Raw genomic sequence first — 19,001 nt, forward strand, 5'->3', positions numbered from 1 at the left:
TTTTGCTTTCGCAGTGCTTATGTCACAACAAACTGACTCAACAGTGCACTGTTCATCTATATCAACTGGATGCACTTCTTTTGATTTTGTTTTTCTTAATTAACAGCATGACACCTCCCTTCCTATCCTGTCTATCCTTTCTGTACACATTGTAATCCCCAAATTCCAATTCTGCATTCCTAATATCAGTGTGACACCACATCTTTGATATACCAACAATATCCGCCTTTGATGTCTTGACCAACACGTCAAATTCACCAAATTTATTTACTATACTTCTAGCATTGGTATATATGCAAGCATACATGCACCTATTCCTAGTTACCCTGACACATCCCATATACCTACCTGTTTCATGATGACTGCCATCAGTCCCTGAAACCCCAAACACCCCTTGCTTCAGGTCGCTACTTATTCTAATAGAAGTTGTGCAAGAATCACCTTCACCTCTGCCTGCAGCTACGTTTAACCTTTTAGTCTGTGAATCCCCCCTCCCAAGCTAGCAGTTTTCCAACCCACCTAACACTGCCTCGATAGCATCAGCAAATATTCTTGCACCCTTTCTATTTAAGTGTATCCCATCCCTGTAGAAGCAGTCTCTCCTGTTAACAAACACAGACCATGCTGAAAAAAATTCTACCCCTTGAGCCTTGCACATTCCTTCCAGGGCCGAATTAATTGGCAAGGCTCTCATCATGTACTCCCTCCTATCGTGTCTGGGCAGAATTGCAGACACTTTCAAATTTAACAACAAGGTAATAGAAATTTGTTGCCATTTGCTATTAGTGCAAGCATTACCAGCACAATTGGAGCTGGTAATTTACAGTGCATTGCCAAATTAAAATTAACTGCTGAGAAAACAAACACCTGATGTCAGAAAACCTGTCCCACCCTAAAAGTGTAGACTGATTTATCTGCGCTTGGTGTACAAAAAGGTAGGGGTAAAAGCAAAAATCAAAACAAAAGATCTTTACTTAATGCTGCTATGTCTTGATATAGAGGAAGAAAGGTACCTGATATCACCTTGAAAAATATCCCTTTTAATTACTTTAAAAATTAACCATTTTATTTGTTTTAGCATTAGCAAGGGCACATGATGCAAGAAAGCAAGCTTATATAGCATCAGCCAAAAAAAAAAAAAAAAAACACACACACATCCACTTGCTCCAAATGTTTGTCTAGTTCCGCCTTGAATTTGTTTAAGCTATCAACTTCTACAACGACAGATGGAAGTTAGTTCCCACAATCAACTACCCACTGGCTAAAGGCAAACTTCTGCACATCTATCCTACAACTGTCTTTCCTCAATTTGAATTTATGCCCTCTCAGGTGATTATTCTGAGCAAGAGGAAGAATCCCATCAGCACTGAGCATGCTCAAACCATTCAAGGTTTTATGCACCTCAATCAGATCACCTTGCAGGTGTCTAGTCTCTAGACACTGTAATCTGCAAAATTTAAGCCTTTCTTCATAAGAGCAACCCTTTGTTCCATTCACTAATCTTTTTGCCCTTCTCTGCTCATTCTAACAGATCTACATCCTTCTTAAAATGAGGCCTGCAGACCTCTATACAGTACCAGTAAAGCAATGGCTAGGCCCAAGGTTTGGCCTTATACAAGGGGATAATCATCTCCTTATCCCTGCTAGAAAAATTCCTGTATATTATTGAGAAGACACCATGAGCTACTCTTGCAGACCATTTGCACTGCTGAGAAAACTTTACATCTGACTGCACAATTAGCTCCAGGTCCTTTTCATTCTCTATCACCTTGAGTGTAAACCACTCAATTGATATGTTACTCTGGGGTTACTGCTTGCTATATGCAGTACTGTACATTTATCAATGTAAAATCTGTTGCCACCTTTCTGCTCAACTTTTCTAGATCCTGTTGCAGCGGCGTACTGTCATTAGTGTCCTTAACAACCCTGCCAACCTTCGTATCATCTGCAAACTTGGACATTAAGCCTGACATACCATCATCAATATCATTAATGAATACAGAAAACAACAATGGACCCAACAATGAACCCTGGGGGACTCCACTAATAACATTAGTCCATGAAGAGCTGTGCCCATTGATTACCACTGTCTTCTCCCACTCAACCATCCCTTTATCCATAGCAGCAATTTGCCTCCAATGCCACACTGCTCCAATTTGTGCAGCAGTCTTCCATGTGCAACAGTATCAAAAGCCTTTCTAAGCTCCAAATATATGATATCAAAATTAAAAGCCTTGAATGGTTTGAGCATGCTCAATGCCGATGGGATTCTTCCTATTGCTCAGAATAATCACCTGAGAGGGCATAAATTCAAATTGAGGAAAGACAGATGTAGGATAGATGTGCAGAAATTTGCCTTTAGCCAGCGGGTAGTTGGTTGGTGGAACAGACTTCCATCCCTTGTTGCGGAAGTTGAAAGCCTAAATAAATTTAAGGCTCAGCTGGACAGGTATTTCAAACGAATGGAGGGGTGAGATGGGAGGTTTTTTTTTTTTTTTTTTGGCTGATGCTGCATAAGCTTGCATTATATGCTAATGCTATTCTTTGCATCCAGTTCCTTTGTGACTACATCATAGTATCCAATCAGATTGGTCAGACAAGACTTCCCCTGAACAAACCCATGCTGTGTCCGAGCTATAACTGAAGTCTTGTCTAGATGATCCTGTAATTACCTGTCTCCCCCTTTGATCCTCCTTTGTGAATTGGGACATTTGCACATTTCCAGTCCATGGGTACCTCCCCTGAGTCCAAAGAAGCTCTCATAATTATGGCTAAGGATTTGCTTACTTTCTTTGCTGCCTCCTTTAATATAACTGGATAGATTTCATCCACCCCCAGGTGCATTTCTTATGTTTATCTTCAACAATTTCTCCTCCACTTTACTCTGTTATTAAAAGATTCTCTAGCTTACTGCCAGAGTTTAATACACCTCTGGCATTCCCCTCCCTGAATAAATCATGTGTGAATGTAGATGCAAAATATTCATTTAGTTTGTTAGCTACCTGAGCAGGATCATCAACAGTTGAACCATCGATATCCAGTGGACCAATCTGATTCATCTCCTTCCTTTACATAAGTAAAGAGAACTCTTTGTTGTTTTTCTTTACATCCTTTGCCAAAGATTTCTCATAGTCTGCCTAACCTCCTTTGTGACTTGGTTACAGACCAGCTTATATCTATCATAGGCTTCTGTGTCAACCTGTTAATTTATGTATCCAATGCGTTTTTATTCTCTGCCACATGTCCAATTAGTTCATCTGACATCCACTTAGTCCTAAATCTTGAACAATATTTCTTATTTGGTATGAAAAGCCTATAGCTTCCAAGATGATTTCTTTGAATGCTTCCCATTTTGAATTTGGTGTTGGTAACATCAGTTGGTCCCACCGTATAGATAATTTAAATACTGTCTCAGACCACCATAGTCACCTTTACGAAAGCAAAAACTCTTCCCTTTACCCCTGATGATGATTAGCTTTGAGTAAATCCCACTTCAGCACACTGTGATCACTGCCACCTAGTGGTTCCTTTATCTGCAGATTCTTAATGCATGAAGAATCACTACTTGATAACCTTTATACAAGTAAAACCTACTTGTTTTTTGTGCAAATTTTTTTTACATGGAAATGCTTTTTATCCTCCTCCAAAAAAAATGTTAAAATAAAATGATGCAAAATGTCACACATCTGAATAATGATTTTATAACATTTTAGCCTGTGTAATAAATGCAATAATTTATTTTGATAATCTTTATAACACAATTTATTTATTTATTTTTTTTTTTGCAGCACCATCCTTATTTAGATTATGTTGTTCCCAGGTCCTGGACTTGTGGTGCTTTTACCAAAACTAAGTGTTGAGATTACCAAAGATAAAAATATCTTTAACTTGCCATATCTGAAAATTATAAAGGTTGAATGATAAAACCTTCCTGTTTTCTACAAAACAATGTACCCCAAAGAACTCTTAAACTTAATCTGAAATACAGCACAGGTTAACCAAAGAGATTCCATCCAAATGCAGATTAACATTTTTATATTGAAGGGATGAGTAAATGCAATAATCAAAGGATATTTTTTTTCCTACGTACTTAATGCCAATTGACTTGACATTAATTCTAAGATAGCATTAATAATTTACTGCCAGTTAAAATATTGTGCCAAAAGAATGATAAAAGGTGATTTTTATATCCAAAGAAAATATCAGTAATGAATATTTTTATACATATTTCTTATTTTAAATGATATTTATAGAATATTTACAATTGTATAGTATTTACTGTTGTAACTAGTCAGTGCCGATGTTGTAAATGTCCTCTGCATTGCCATACTGAGGAAACATCCTCTTCTATACCCAAGCTTAGTTTATTTTTCACTAAGCAAGCGATTTCTACATCTTTATTTATTTAATAATTTTGTCAAATAGCAAAAATAGTTTTTGATAAAATTATTTTATAGAGTAATATATGGAATTTGGAAACATGGAATTTGTACAGCCTTTTAGTTTATAGCACATGATAGGAAGTTTCAATTCAACTTTAATCATCAAAATAATTTTAAACTATTGTATCAACTATTAATAATAATTATCCATCATATACATAATTAGATTCTTAATAGTTTTCAATTAATATCCCCTTTCTGTTTCTGTCATTTATTGATCCAAAAGAATACCTTTATTTGATATATATATATATATATATATATGTATATGTTTCTACTCATTTTTCTCTTTAGGTATAGTCTATGTAATGATCCATATTTAAAATAGACCATTTAAACATGATGAAATGAACTTTTCATTTTATATGATAAAAGGGAACGTGTTGTTATAAATTAAAATATTAATATATCATTTTACTTTCAAAATTGTTACTTTTTAGAAAAAAAAAAAGGTTTTTTGCATGGTTTCCAATATATTTCTGTTTGATATGCATATTAAATAGTTAACTGCAAGGAGCTGTGCATCTCTTGTTCCTTTTCCCCAACCAATTTTTGCATTATTTATGCCTAATGTGATATTTCTGTTTTGTGCTATGAGCCCAAAGGGTACTTATTTGTAAAAAAAAAAGAAAAGAGTGGATTTGAATATGTTCCCTAACGCGGTACATGTGTTCCTAAAAGTCTCTGCGTTATGGTATTTTGCACATTAAAAACAACAGGGCTTATGGGGAAAATAGGGATAGGGGCAGAGCACTCAAAAAAAAAAAACTTCAGTCTGGTAAGTAAAACACTAAAAAAAGTTATAAACCCAATAAAATTGCTAACACAGGTTTAAACATCTTAAATTTCTAATAAATAAATAAATATTACAGTAAATATAGCACTTTTACCTTGCCAAGATATGTTTTGCATAATTGATATTTCTGTTCACTGACTTTTTTTTTTTTATTGTAAAATTTAAAACAGTAAAAAAGATAAGCAATCAATAACGACGAACATGGGATGCACAAGTGAGACAAGTTTACAAAGCAAAGACTGAAAATTTATGTTTTTTGTACGATTGAAGATTTCATGAAAGGAGAAACACATTTCACCATAATATCTTAAAACCCCACACAATTCCAGCTTAATAAATAAAACTATCTTATTGCATTGCAAATGCAGTAAGATAGTTTACTACCCTTTTATAATTAGATTGCAGTAACTGAAAAGCCCAATACACCAGGTACTGCAAATCGTTTTTGTTTTATTGGTAGTGACCTCCAGAAATGCGATCCTCCACTCACACTATCTCGTCTCAAGAAATTTCTGTTTGAACAGAAAAATGTGAGCTCCTGAAAACATGAGTCTGCCTACAAAATCGCCTGTTATCTTGTGAATACAGCAAATGACAACAGTGTGTCTCCAACCAATACAACTACAGTAAATGGGAAATATAGCTCTCACACATTTGCCATTTTTAAGCTTTGTAAACTTATGTATTGCACTTAGGTCCCTACTTTCAGCTTTCACCTGGTGGTACTCACAAACGAAATTGCACATAAGCCAATGCAGGCGCCTCCGTAGCCAGGTGGGAAGGAGCAGCAGTGCGTAGCACACGCTTCTTGATTAGACCGGGGTTCAAACCCATCACCACCAAATACGGAGGATGCGGAAAGGTCAGGGAATGACCACCGCATATTCCGGAGCAATATGGCCTTAGTTGCTAATGCTCCTAAAAAAAAAAAAAAAAAACATAAGCCAATGCAAAAATCGCGTTATAGCAGAACTGACTGTATTAATTAAGTGACTTCTATAAGTATTTTCCATTCCTTTTGTTTTTTTGTTTTAGTATTTTCCATTCCTATTTAACAAAAGAGATTACTATTTAAGTTAGTAGCATTTGATATTTTTGATGTTTTGGTTAAATTTTGTTGATAAATATAAATAAAAAATCTTTGCAACAATAATAATAGTTTGAAAGCTTTAGCAGGCTATACACAAAGTTTAAACTTGTTTCTTTAATCATCTCATACTGAGCAAGTAAATCTCACTACATTGAAGATTCATCTTGAATAGAGTGAAATTTAGTGCTATATTATGCTTATAGAGCAAAAAGAAATAATCGGTGCTTTAATTTATAAGCAGTTTACGTAATTACCCATTTTTTTTTTTTTTTTTTTTTTTGTATAAAATTTTCACCAAAGTGTAAATATTCTTATTCAATTTCAGTCTAAGTTGTTTAATTAAAAAAAAAAAAAAAAATCATCATAAAAAATAGTCCAAAAAAATGTTATAGTGTGGAATAATTTTGGCAGACATAAATGTGACGTATAAGGAAACATTACAAGTGTGAAAAATTTTCTTCCTGTCTTCATTCAATGACTGATTTAAGTAGGTGTCAAAATTATCCCATACTAGAAATTCAGATCCCTGACTGCAGAGCTCTGTTATGTAATAATAAAAAAAAAAAAAAGTCTGTACAGCCATTTCATGTTATTTTTGAAGGGATGTAGCAACAAATTTTCCTGGTATAATAAAGCAAAATTTTATAAAAAAAAATTTGGTGTATTTGAAAAATCTTCAGGATTCCTTGTCTGAAAGGAGAAGCTCATTACATATATTTCATGAAATGGATAACTACACACTAAATGTAAGAAAATGTGCTTTTAATAATAGAGGAATTAGCTGCTGGAAAACTCCTTTCTAATCTGGTGTAGTTGGAAAGCTTATGTAAATTTAATGACATTGGATAAATAGTTATATAGAATAATTAATAAGGGACATGTGGGTTAAAATTAGTAGAGAATTTATGGATGCTACTGCTGCAGAAAACATTGCTCCTTTACATACATCATTTTGCAGTACTAAATCCTTGTGTGAATTAGCTTATTTAAAAACAGGATATTTACATCAATATTACCATTCTGTTCTTGCTTTTGTTTGTTTACCACATTTTCTTCTAATGATTAACAATCTTGGCAAAGAAACAAAAACATAAATAAAAATGCTAAATTTTGGTGTTTTTTATATATTAAAATTAATGGTTACAAAAATTATTTTAAATTATGCATTAAATATTTAGAACTGGTTTGGTCACAGATACATAAACTTAAGTTTTTTTGCTGTTTTTGTTAATATTCTTACTATTACAACTTTTTTTGAAATAACAAATTTTATAGGTTTTTCTTTGTTTCCTAGGGCCCTATTTTATAAATCTTGCTACCAGATAATAAGCACCATAAGTAATCTGGTAGTGAGATAAAATCCTATTTGCATATTTATTTATAATTTTATGTTACATGTTGATTAAACTAATGATTCCTTTGTGAACTGATATTAAAAGTTGGTACATTCTGGGTGGGACTGAATCACTTCCTCGGTGATTCAATCCCACTCAGAATGCACCAGTTTTTAAGTGATTATATTCAGTGATTGAATGATGTCATCGAGAAAAGGAAACATCAAGGTTTCAATATCTGTAGGCTGCTCAGTGATGCATTTTTGATTCAAGCCTCAGGAGAAAACAAAAATGCAAATTTCTGTGGTTTAAAAGGATGTCATTTCATTGGAGGACCTTATTATAAGGGAAATGGGTTAACAACAAATGTAAAGATCAGATATAATAAAAATAAAATATATATAATGTAATAAAAATGTAAAGACTATAATACAGAGGTGGTGCAAGGATATTTGCTGATGTTATTGAAGGGACATTAAAGGTTCAGGGAAACTGCTAGTGAGATGGGGGAAAAGGTGCCCAAGTAAAACAAAAAAAAAAAAGTTAAATGCACATACAGATATATGTTCTGCTGATGATGGACATGATGTGCGATGCTACATAAGCTCAAGAAGCTTCTGATATTGGAAGGATAGTAACAATACAAGAATAATTAGTCTTTCTGGCAATGTTAAGAGTGTTACTAATAAAATGGAGTTTGGACTTTTGGAAAGATAACTAATGCTAACAGAAAGTTGGTGTTTTCAGAACTAGGGAATGTTGAATTTCTTTATGGCATGCACAACATATTAAGGAAAGACAAGGGAGAGAAATGGGGAAGGTGAATCATGCTACTTGCCAAAAGTAGCATATGTGCGACATCATTCTCGTGTGGTATTGGGATAGTAGGAAGCAAAAGAAAAATGAGTTTGGTATGGTATAGATCAGAAGATGGTGAAGAGTACGAATGGGTAGGTAAGTGGGATATTTAAATCTGCAGATAATGCATTCACACTGCACTTACTGATTACAGCAATTGGGAGGAAAATTGATTTCAAACTAGAAGATTGTTATCTATATTAGGAAAAGTACTAGGGGCAAGAATATTCTGGACCTGATCAACACCTTTGATCCAGATGGTACCATAGGGTTTGAAGTACAAGGTACCCTTAGCAAGAAGTGATCACATTATGCAAAAGTCAATAATGATTTAACAATTTAGAATAAATGGCCGGCATGCATAGTTGAAGCTAATGCCTGAAAAATTGAAAGGCAAGCTTTAGCAGGAAGAGAAGAAACAGTTAATCTTTATCATCAAACATATATCTTTGGTATAAAGTTGTATTTACCTATGTCTAAATTCTAAGACAAGCAGAAGGAAATGGATGCTTAAAGCACACTTAAATTTGTTTTAATTTTCTGTAAATCAAAAAACATCAATCAAAAAAGAATATTTCTTGATTTACAGAAACTTGAAACTGCTGTTGGTGTACTGTTACTTATAGTAAACAAGCATCTAATTTCAAAGAACAGTGTTAGTATTAGCTATGTAGTGCAAGTAAGCTTTTGCTGCACTGCCCTCTAAAAAATAAATAACCTATTTGTTTCCTTCTCCTTCTCACATAGGCAACTATCCAACTAACCTTTCAGGAGGTCTTTCTGTACAAGATTTCTCAGTGCACCTTAAAAAACACCGGTTGGCATTGTGTAATAATACTATTCCACAAAATATTTTGGTATACCAGAAAGTTCATACAAAGCGGAGTAATAAATCCTGTACTGTTGCGGCAAAAAGAACACAAAGTGAAGGAGCTCAAAAATGGTTTTATTTTTATTCAAAGTAATCATCACTACCTGATCGAATGCAATTATTACATCACTCTAAAAGTTTCTGAAAAGAGTCAGTGAAGGCATCGAAAGATATGTTCAGTTTGGCAGTTATGTTTTTTTTTTTGTCTTTAACATCCTGAAATCTTTCCTTTGAGGGCAGTTTTCACCTTGTGAAAGAGAACTCTGCTGGTGGTAGATTGGGAGATTAGGATGGAGGGTTTATCTGTTCAATGCTGTGTTTCATCAGAAATGTCTTCACAACAAGTGCAGAATGGGTGGGGACATTGTCATGCAACATAAACCAGCTGAATTTTTCTGGAAATTGTGGCTTTATGTGGGAAATGCACTTAAGTAGTTTTTGAAGCACCTGTATGCAGAACACAACATTGACTCTTCCCCCCCCCCCATCCCTTCAGGTACAAATTCCCTGTGAATCATAGTCTTCAAAAAGCATGATCAGCATAGTCTTGATCCTGCATGTCTGTAAATGAAACTTTTTTGGCCTTGGTGATGATTTGAAAGTCCATTTTTGGGTCTTAGTGAAACACTCAAAACATCTCCAGTGACAATACAGTCGAGGAAATTAGGATTATCTTGACAAGTCTAGATGAAGTCTTTGCATGATGATACTCTTTATTGCTTCTGCTCATCCATGAGGCTGTGCAGCATAAATTTTGCACAGACCTTCCTTTTCACTAAATCTTCAAATCTAACTCATCTGCCTTCATTCTGAGGGTCAAACAACAATCTCTTGCCACAGTTTCCCAAACTTTTGCAGCTCTGTCCTCATTTTGAGAAGTTGACAGATGCCCACCTCTTGGGTAATTGTGGACATCCTCACATCCATCTGAACCATTGATACCATTCAAATACAATGGTACAACTTAACTTTCATCACTATTAATAGTTTTTAACATTTCATACGTTTCTGTTAGTTTTTTCCAGTAACTAAGTTTAAGGACTCCTTATGTGCTGTATTATAATGACTAAGTATTTTAAAGTATATTAAATTAAGCGGTGCTACTTTAATATACAGTCAGTCCTCGTATAGCACGATAGTTGCGTTCCTAGAAACCCTCGTGCAATGCAAAATCTTGCAATATAAACTCATGTAACAGGCCCTATGGGAAAAATGGGGTTAGGTGTCGACCACCCAAGATTGAACACACATTTGTAACCAAAACATTACCAAACACAATAAATAATTGTAATAAAATACTTACGCATTTTATTACGACTATTACGTAATAAAATATTGCTAATGCTTTTGCTTATATCGTAAGCAAACTTGTTTTTTGTTTTATTTTCTATCCAAACAGATGACAGGCGTTCCATCTCTTCCAATTCTTTGTGTCTTAATCAAATGGATTTTAATTACACTTTGAGTTGTTCTTGCTATGAAAGTTGTTTTTGTTTTCTCTGCATTCTTTCTAATTCTCGGCGTTGCCTCATTTAGGTCTGTAGCACGTGAAATATCACATGGTCTTTCATTTCGCTCAAAGCGTTTCACAATTTCATATTTTTTCTCAATCGACAGAGGCGGACGGCCATAAGCCTTACCGGGGAAACCCCGGTGGGCTGGAGGCCCGTGTGATTTTGGCCATAAACCAGAGTATGAGGCCACTATAAATTTTCCCGGGTAAGAATTTTTGACCCAGTCCGCCTCTGTTTATCGATATCGCTTTTCTTTTTCTCTCCGAATCTGTAGTGTCATCACCAGGACGCTTCCTTTTCACACCTTTTAAGTATTTTACTCATTTTTAGGGAATAAAGCACAATTACAAAATGAGGAGGCATGCTTGATACACGTAAACAAAGCTGCGCGCGTATAGCAACTGAATAAACTACACCGTAAAGGCAGAGACACTCTATTAACACCTCACTGGCTCACATTTTACTAAAGCACATTTCTGGGGGTTACTACTATAAAGCAATAAAAACAATTTCCAGTTGCGCTCCCGCCAGTGGAATCTATTATAAACTGGTAGTAAACTCGATCTAATTGAATTTGCGATTATACCGATAGCTGGAGTTGTGTTGGTTTTTACGTTATTATGGTGAAATGTGTTTCCCCTTCACTGATATAAAAAACATAAATACATTTTCAGAATCTTCTCTTCATTGCTATCGTGTTGCGTTCGGTTGGGGTGATTGCCATTTCTTGTAAACAAAGGCGAATCGTGTATAAGCGAATTCAGTTCATGTTATATAAGATATTGTTCCCCTATTTATAAATCGTGTATGATCGAATTTGTGTAGTGTAAACACGTGTTATACGAGGACTGACTGTACTTAGATTTTCAGTTTAATGCAAAATTTGATATTTGTTCATTGCTCCATAGCAAAATCATGACATAGAATATTAATACTACTAATGAAACTAATTGTTACTTGCAACCTGTCAACCTACTGGACAATCTCTATACTGCTATCTGCTGAAGGAAATCTGAACTACAACATACCATGTCCGTTTATTTTCAAGCTCATCAAACATTACCAGAACAATGTCAGTATGGGAACTTTATACATACAGGGTTGTTAAAAATTAAAGTATCCCTATGTAGAGGGCTCTGGAGTGAGTTCTAAGGCTCGTACTGAAGAGAAATTTGGACAACAGGTACAATAAAGAATGCATTTGCCATTTATTGGAGGAAAAAACATTAGTTATAAAATTTGTCACTGTATGACACTGTGACAATACAAATCACTTGAACAGCACTACAATTGTTCAAAGTGTCCTCCATTTTGATCAACAACAGTTTCTATTCAAAGAACAGAATTTTCTACAGCAGAACGTAACATGTCAACTGGAATAGCCAGCACATGACGTCCAATGCTGTCTTTCACATCTGTCAATTTGACATCCTTCCCAATACACCTGGTTCTTCAAAAAACCCCCACAACCAGAAGTCACATGGGGTGAGGTCCAGTGATCAGGGTGGCCAAGATGTCTGGAAACAGTGGCTGATGACCCGTTAGTTTATAAAGTGTTTGCCTTAGCAATCTTTGGACACAACGGTGGATGTGGGGTGGCACACCATCTTGCATGAATATGGTTGTTGTTATTATTTATTTTTTAGGAGCATTAGCAACTTAGGTCATATTGCTTCGGGGATATGTGGTGGTCATTCCCTGGCCTTTCTGCATCCTCCATATTTGGTGGTCATGGGCTCGAATCCCGGTCTAATAAAGAAGCGCGTGCTATGCACTGCTGCTCCTACCCATGGAGGTGCCCATGAATATGGTATCCTGGAAACACCCACATTGTTGCAGCTCTGGTATTGCAAAATTTGTCAACATTTCATAATATCACTGTACAGTGATGGAACAGGTGTGGAGTCCAGTCGGTGTTACCTGTTCAAAAAAAAAAAAAAAAAAAGGCCTAATCATGAACGTGGCCATACATCCACACTGTCATTTTTGAAGAATGCAATGGGACCTCTTGGATAACTCAAAGGTTTTCTGTTGCCCAAATGCCACAGTTGTGCATATTCACTTGTCCATTTGAGCAGAAGTAGGTTTCATCACTCCAAAGGATGTTCCATGGCCAAGTGATATCCACTGTCATTTGCGCCAGAAACTGAAGTGTGTATGTGAAACGAATACTGTATCTGCATCACTATGCTTTAGCTGCTGTAGCATGTGCATCTTGTAAGAATAGTACCGCAACACCTGACGCATTACTAGCCTTACAGGGGAATACGGCATGTCCACTTCACGAGAAACAGCTGACACACTTGCGCTACCACATGGAGATTGACTTGATAAATCCACAACAGCCATAGCCACATCTTCAACCTCTACCTGGTTGAACACCAAGATGTCCTATCGCTTCAAATTTTGCAATCATTTTGCAGGCAGCACAAACAGTCATAGGTCCACGTCTTATGCACTTCTGATGCCGGAATTCTCTGATAGCCGTAGCTGCATTGTTGCTGTTCTGATAGTACAGCTTCACTAATAGCACCTTTTCCTGCAACATTGTTGGCATTGCTGCTGTAGTGCAAGCAAACGTCTACTGTATGATTTTGAAGAGACTGCTTTGCTTTTATACAGTACAGCAGAGCTGAGTAGTGGTGCTGTGGCAATAACTTACATTATTTGCATAATCGTAACTAAGATAGTTACATGCCATACAGTGACAAATTTTTTAACTAATTTTTTTCCCCCAATAAATGGTGGGCGTATTTTTTTGTACCTGTTGTCCAAATTTCTCTTCAATACGAGACTTAGAACTTGCTCCAGAGCTCTCTACATAGGGATACTTTAATTTTAACAACCCTGTAGATCAGAGGTGGGCAACAGCCGGCCCGCAACGATGTTGAATCTGACCCCCTCTGTAAATGCATAAATATAGAAAATCTATACCTGACAACACTCGCTGTAAACCGTAAATGTTCGGCTTAATTAGGTTCAATCGGGAATCACGGCCAGTGCAGTGTACAGCAGTAAACAGTGTGCAGTTAACCAGGTGATTCTACACAACGTCCGAGAGTATTATTGTAGCATCGATCAAACGAAGTTCCTTTGGGTTTGACTTCTTATTGAAAAAAATAATATTGGTGCAAGATATTTTACAAGTCAGTTTATGCCTTTTCTAATTATTACAATTTTTCATTTAATATAATTTATAGCCCATAAAATGAACCAATTAAAAAAAAGAAAAATTGATGCCGAATGCCACATTTTCAATGATAATTGGACATTCAAATATTTAATTGCAAATATAGACAATAAAGCTGTTTGTTTGGTTTGTAACGAAACTATTTCCGTTTTTAAAGAATATAATCTAAAAAGGCATTTTTCAACAAAACATTTCGTAAAATATAAGCTATTTTCACTGGAACAAATGAAAATTGAAGCAGAAAATTTTAAATGTGGTTTGCGTAAGCAACAAAATACTTGAAAATTTTGTCAAATACAGATAGAGCTCTGACAAAAGCTAGTTACATTGTTGCACAACAATGTAAATCATTTTCTGACAGGGAATTTGTGAAGGAATGTTGGATAGATATTGCTGATTTATTATGCCCTGATAAAAAAAAACTTGACGTTTGAAAAAATTTCTCTGTCACGAAGAACTCTTGTGAGACTAATTGATAATATTTCAAGTAATTTATGTGATAAATTAAAATTGGAAGACTGTACTTACCATGCACTGGCTTTAGATGAGTCATGTGACATTACCGATATGAGTCAACTTTTAATCTTTATTCGAGGTATAAATCATAGATTTGAAATTACGGAGGAATTACTTTCTGCATATCCTATGAAAGACACAACGACTGGCGAAGATTTTTTTATAGCTCTTCAAGAAGCTTTGCAAAAACATAATATAAAGTGGGACAAAATTGTCAACATCACAACCGATGGGTGTCCTAGTTTGACAGGAAAAAACATTGGATTATTAAAAAGAATAAGCGACGAAATAAAGCATATTCCAGGAAAAGAAATAATTTTCTTACATTGTATAATTCATCAAGAAACCCTTTGCAAAAGAGTTCTAAAACTGAAGCATGTTATATCGGTTGTAACAAAAGTAGTTAATTTTCTTCGTGGAAGAGCTTTAAACCACCAGCAATTCATAACATTTTTGAAAGAAATTGAATGTGATTTTACTGATATTCCTTACCATATGGACAAAAGATGGCTTAGTCTTGCAAAAGTGTTAAAACGATTTCATGATTTGTTGGATGAAATTGTAAACTTCTTAAATGCTAAGGACAAGCTGAATGAATTTTGTGAATTAAAAGATGAACAATGGCTGAATGACTTTTTCTTCTCCATTGATATGTTTTCGAATCAAAATGAATTAAATTTATTATTACAAGGGAAAGGACTATTTATTTTTGATATGTATATAAATGTCATCATTTACGAGAAAACTCAAGTTATTTTCGAAACAATTCCAAAATAAACAGTTAACTCACTTTCCAATCTTACAAAAAAGAGAGAAAAACTTGAAATGTGCTGATTTTAAGAAATATGAGGCTATAATAGGTGACTTATTTAATGAATTTACAAAAAAAATTTGATGATTTTCAGAAAATTTCTAAAGATCTATCTTAGTAAGCCTACCATTTAATTTTAATGTCAATGATGCACCACCTTGTATCCAGTTAGAACTGATAAATTTACAATCAAATTTAATATTAAAGAATCAATTTCCTGAAAAAACAATAACGGATTTTTATGCCTTGTTAAATCCAGAAATGTTTAAAAATATTCTGGATAATGCACAGAAATATTTGGCATTCTTTGGATCGACATACCTATGTGAAACTACATTTTCTTTAATGAAAAATACAAAGAGCAAAATTAGATCAAGAATAATGGATGAAAATTTAGGAGCAGTTCTACGAATTGAATTGAATCCCAATTTTGATGAAATCATAAATCAGGAGCATTCCAAATGTAATCCCTCACATTAAAGTTTTTGTTTTCTGCATTTACTTTGTTATCATAACAATAAAAATGTTTATTCCAAATTGTAGTTCTTATCTGTACCTATCTATAATCGACTCCTATTTAAATATTGTATTTACTTTTTTTTTTTAAAATACATTAATAATTTGGTAATTCAAGTAATATAACATTTTTTAGGTTCTGTTTTTGTTAAATCGTTCAATCTATTCCGGCCCACATCATGATACAAAAATTTCATTCAGCCCACTGACAAAAAAAGTTGCCCACCCCTGCTGTAGATGTATGCTTTCTAATTGGGGGGGGGGGGGGAATCTTATCTTTAACAAACCATATAGATAATCTAATATAGACTAGAACCTTTAAAAAATGTAATTCCCTATTACTAATGTTTACAAAAGTAAAACTCTTGTGGAGATAAACTTCTACTATTAAATTGCAATAAATTTATGATTGATATAAAATTTACTTTAAGAAACTCAAATCATGTTGAATACTTCATATGTAGAAATAAACAAGAAGCCTATTCCATTAGTTTTGCTTAATTTATTCAATATCAGAATATTAATAAGTAAAAATCGTATCGCATTCATATCGCACAGTAAACTCTATAAAATCCATCATTAATAACAATGAGCACATTTTTCATTAAAAGGAAAATGGTGATATTCCTTTAGAAGTTTAAGACTATTTTGGCCTTTTGTATGTTTTTTCAGACAGGATTTAAACTACATAGATAATGTACTCATCTTTATTTTCAGCAGAACAAACTGTCCTTTGAAATAAATTGTCCTAGTAATTGCACTACTTTCAAACAGATGAGCTTGCCAAAAGGTTAACATTTGTTTAAAAGATAACTGTTTTAATGGCCTGTTTCACGACTAGCTGATCCCTCATCTAATAAAAGGTGATCTCTAGTTGCAATACACAGGAAAAACTGTTGTTCAATGTGAGCCACAATGCAGTATACAAAATCAGTGTTGTCACTAGAGATCACCTGATATGTTATGAGCGATGAATTAGCACTGAAACAGGCTGTCGTAGTAGTGTCCCTTCTTTTAAAGAAATGGCTGTTTATTTTATTTTAAGGCTATCTGTTTAAATGTTGTGCAGTGCTAGGGAAACTCATTAAAAAGGCAAGTTTGTTCTGCTGTAGAATTAACCATTACATTATCCATGCAGTTTAAATCCTGCTGGCTGAAAAAAATATATGAAAGAGGCCATATACTTTTAGTTGCATTATAAATTAAAATTTCTCTCTTTTAATGCGCTATCTCTTATTTAGTAAGTTTGCAGAGCAGTTCATGCTATAACTTAGCATGAACTGCTCTGCAAATTACAGCTATGTGGCTGGCCATACAGTGCTTAGTGACAAGTCTGATGTCACTTGAGAACACACAGAGAGGGAGAGAGTACAGTTTTAAAAAAAGGTATGCATAAACAGTTAATTTCATTCCACACAAGAAGATTTTTTGCTACCATTATAAATAACATCAGTCATTCATCTGACAGCTTATCAAATAAACCAGTTAAAGTAGAGAGAAAAACAAGACGTCTCGAGGTCACTCATTTGACTTTCCACTCCGTGCTAACACTACAGAAAAGAAATCCTAATGAGTGACCTTCAACCGTGGAACTAATGCAATAAATTAGGTTATAAGTGGCAAGGTGCCATTCTACTACCTGCATTCCAAGATACCCAAACAATAAAACTGTAAAAAAAAAAAAAATCTTTTAATTTGATTGTTAGGGTATCTTGGAATTCACGTAGCAAAACTACACCATGTAAAGTATAACCTTAATTGTATTAATTTTCTGCATTTAGTTCTGCAGTATAATTAGTGTTCTTATTTCTATAATAGCCACTTTAATTTCTTGTGTATTCAATCTGTGCTTACTTTTTAACTAAACCATTTTCTAATTTATTTTACTGTATTCAATGAGAATGTAAGAGTAAATAAAATAGAACAATTTGTGTGTAACTAATGCCTCGTGTCAGAAAATGTCCCCAAGGTTAGCTTACTAACCTACTACATTGTTAGACAATGTCTACATCTGTCGCTATTTGCCAGCAGTCAGTCTGTTTTATAGCCAAGGTATAATCATGTCAGCTCTGTTTTTCTGGTGCACCATTAGTGAACAATGTGCCACAATCAGAAGGGGGCCAGGTCCTCTCAGATTTACAGAAGAATGCTAGCAAAATATGTAGAAAAATGTATTAATCAAAAAAAAGGTGAACAAATGAGTGGAAAGGTTTAGAATAAGGGTCATTCAGGCTGTCTGACAATTTCAACAATGCTGATCAAGTTAATGCTGTCATTCAAGAAAGAGACAGATGTCTATTTCTGTTGTTGCCAGGTTTGTGCAAATTCATAGACACTGGCTATGGGTTTGAATTTTTGACCATACATGATACCCTCAAATATTGCAGTGTACAGGGAAAGTTGCCAAACTTTTCATGGATTGGCATAAGTGGAAGTCTCTTCAGATTTTCACAAATTTTGCAGAAGTATTGCAATGATGAAGAGGCATTTCTACAACAAATTCTTATGGCTTGTAATAATGCACTCATTCTTACGAGTGCATTATTACAAACCTGAGAGCCAGCAGCAAAGCAGTGACTGAAAACACATATCATCCCAAACAAATTCAAGTGAGCGTTCTCTAGCAAAGTCATTGACACCATTTTGAGATTTTAAAATGCCTATTCTGGAATAATGACAGCCTCTTCATATTCCTGATAATGGTGCAAAACAGGCTATGTTGGAAGAAAAACTAAACCTGCTCTTTGTAGCAAATGCAGAGGTTTATGTCAATAACTGCAACCACTGAAATGATTCAAAACTTCATTTTGAACTTCTCCCTCATCCCATTACCTTTTTTTTTTGCCCTTTGCAATGCAAAAAAAAAAAAAAAAAATTGTGCAAGTTGATTTTCAAATGACAGTGAAGTCAAAGACTTGGTGCACTAACACCTGAAACTCATCAAGTATAACCTTTAGATGTGGAAAGAATGTGAAAAAGTAATAAAATTTTTTAATATTTTCTTTTTCTTGATTTAATAAAAAAAAATTGCTTTTGGTTTTTTAATTATCCCCAGTATCTCTC

General features: G+C 34.5%; 1 protein-coding gene and 1 long non-coding RNA gene across 3 annotated transcripts in view; one reads left to right on the forward strand and one right to left on the reverse strand.

Moving 5' to 3' along the window:
- The window catches only part of LOC150090701 (uncharacterized), a 42,515-nt gene that overhangs the window by 4,179 nt on the left and 19,335 nt on the right, over positions 1-19,001 (reverse strand). The window lies entirely within an intron of this gene.
- LOC150090702 (general transcription factor II-I repeat domain-containing protein 2-like) lies at positions 14,663-18,726 on the forward strand. Its single transcript, XM_090369804.1, has 2 exons — positions 14,663-15,172; positions 18,619-18,726. Exons 1-2 carry the CDS (start codon positions 14,663-14,665, stop codon positions 18,724-18,726), a joined length of 618 nt encoding a protein of 205 aa, XP_090225930.1.

The sequence above is a fragment of the Mastigoproctus giganteus genome, chromosome 1, assembly GCF_048544385.1.
Source record: "Mastigoproctus giganteus isolate SK-2022 chromosome 1, ASM4854438v1, whole genome shotgun sequence".
NCBI classification, from domain to species: Eukaryota; Metazoa; Arthropoda; class Arachnida; order Uropygi; family Thelyphonidae; genus Mastigoproctus; species Mastigoproctus giganteus.

Bases quoted from the DNA above. Each gene is read 5' to 3' on its own strand.
- LOC150090702 (XM_090369804.1), top strand. From the start codon at position 14,663: ATGAGTCAACTTTTAATCTTTATTCGAGGTATAAATCATAGATTTGAA. The intron at 15,173-18,618 runs GTAAACTTCTTA...GAATAATGACAG, and splicing joins ATGATTTGTTGGATGAAATT to CCTCTTCATATTCCTGATAA.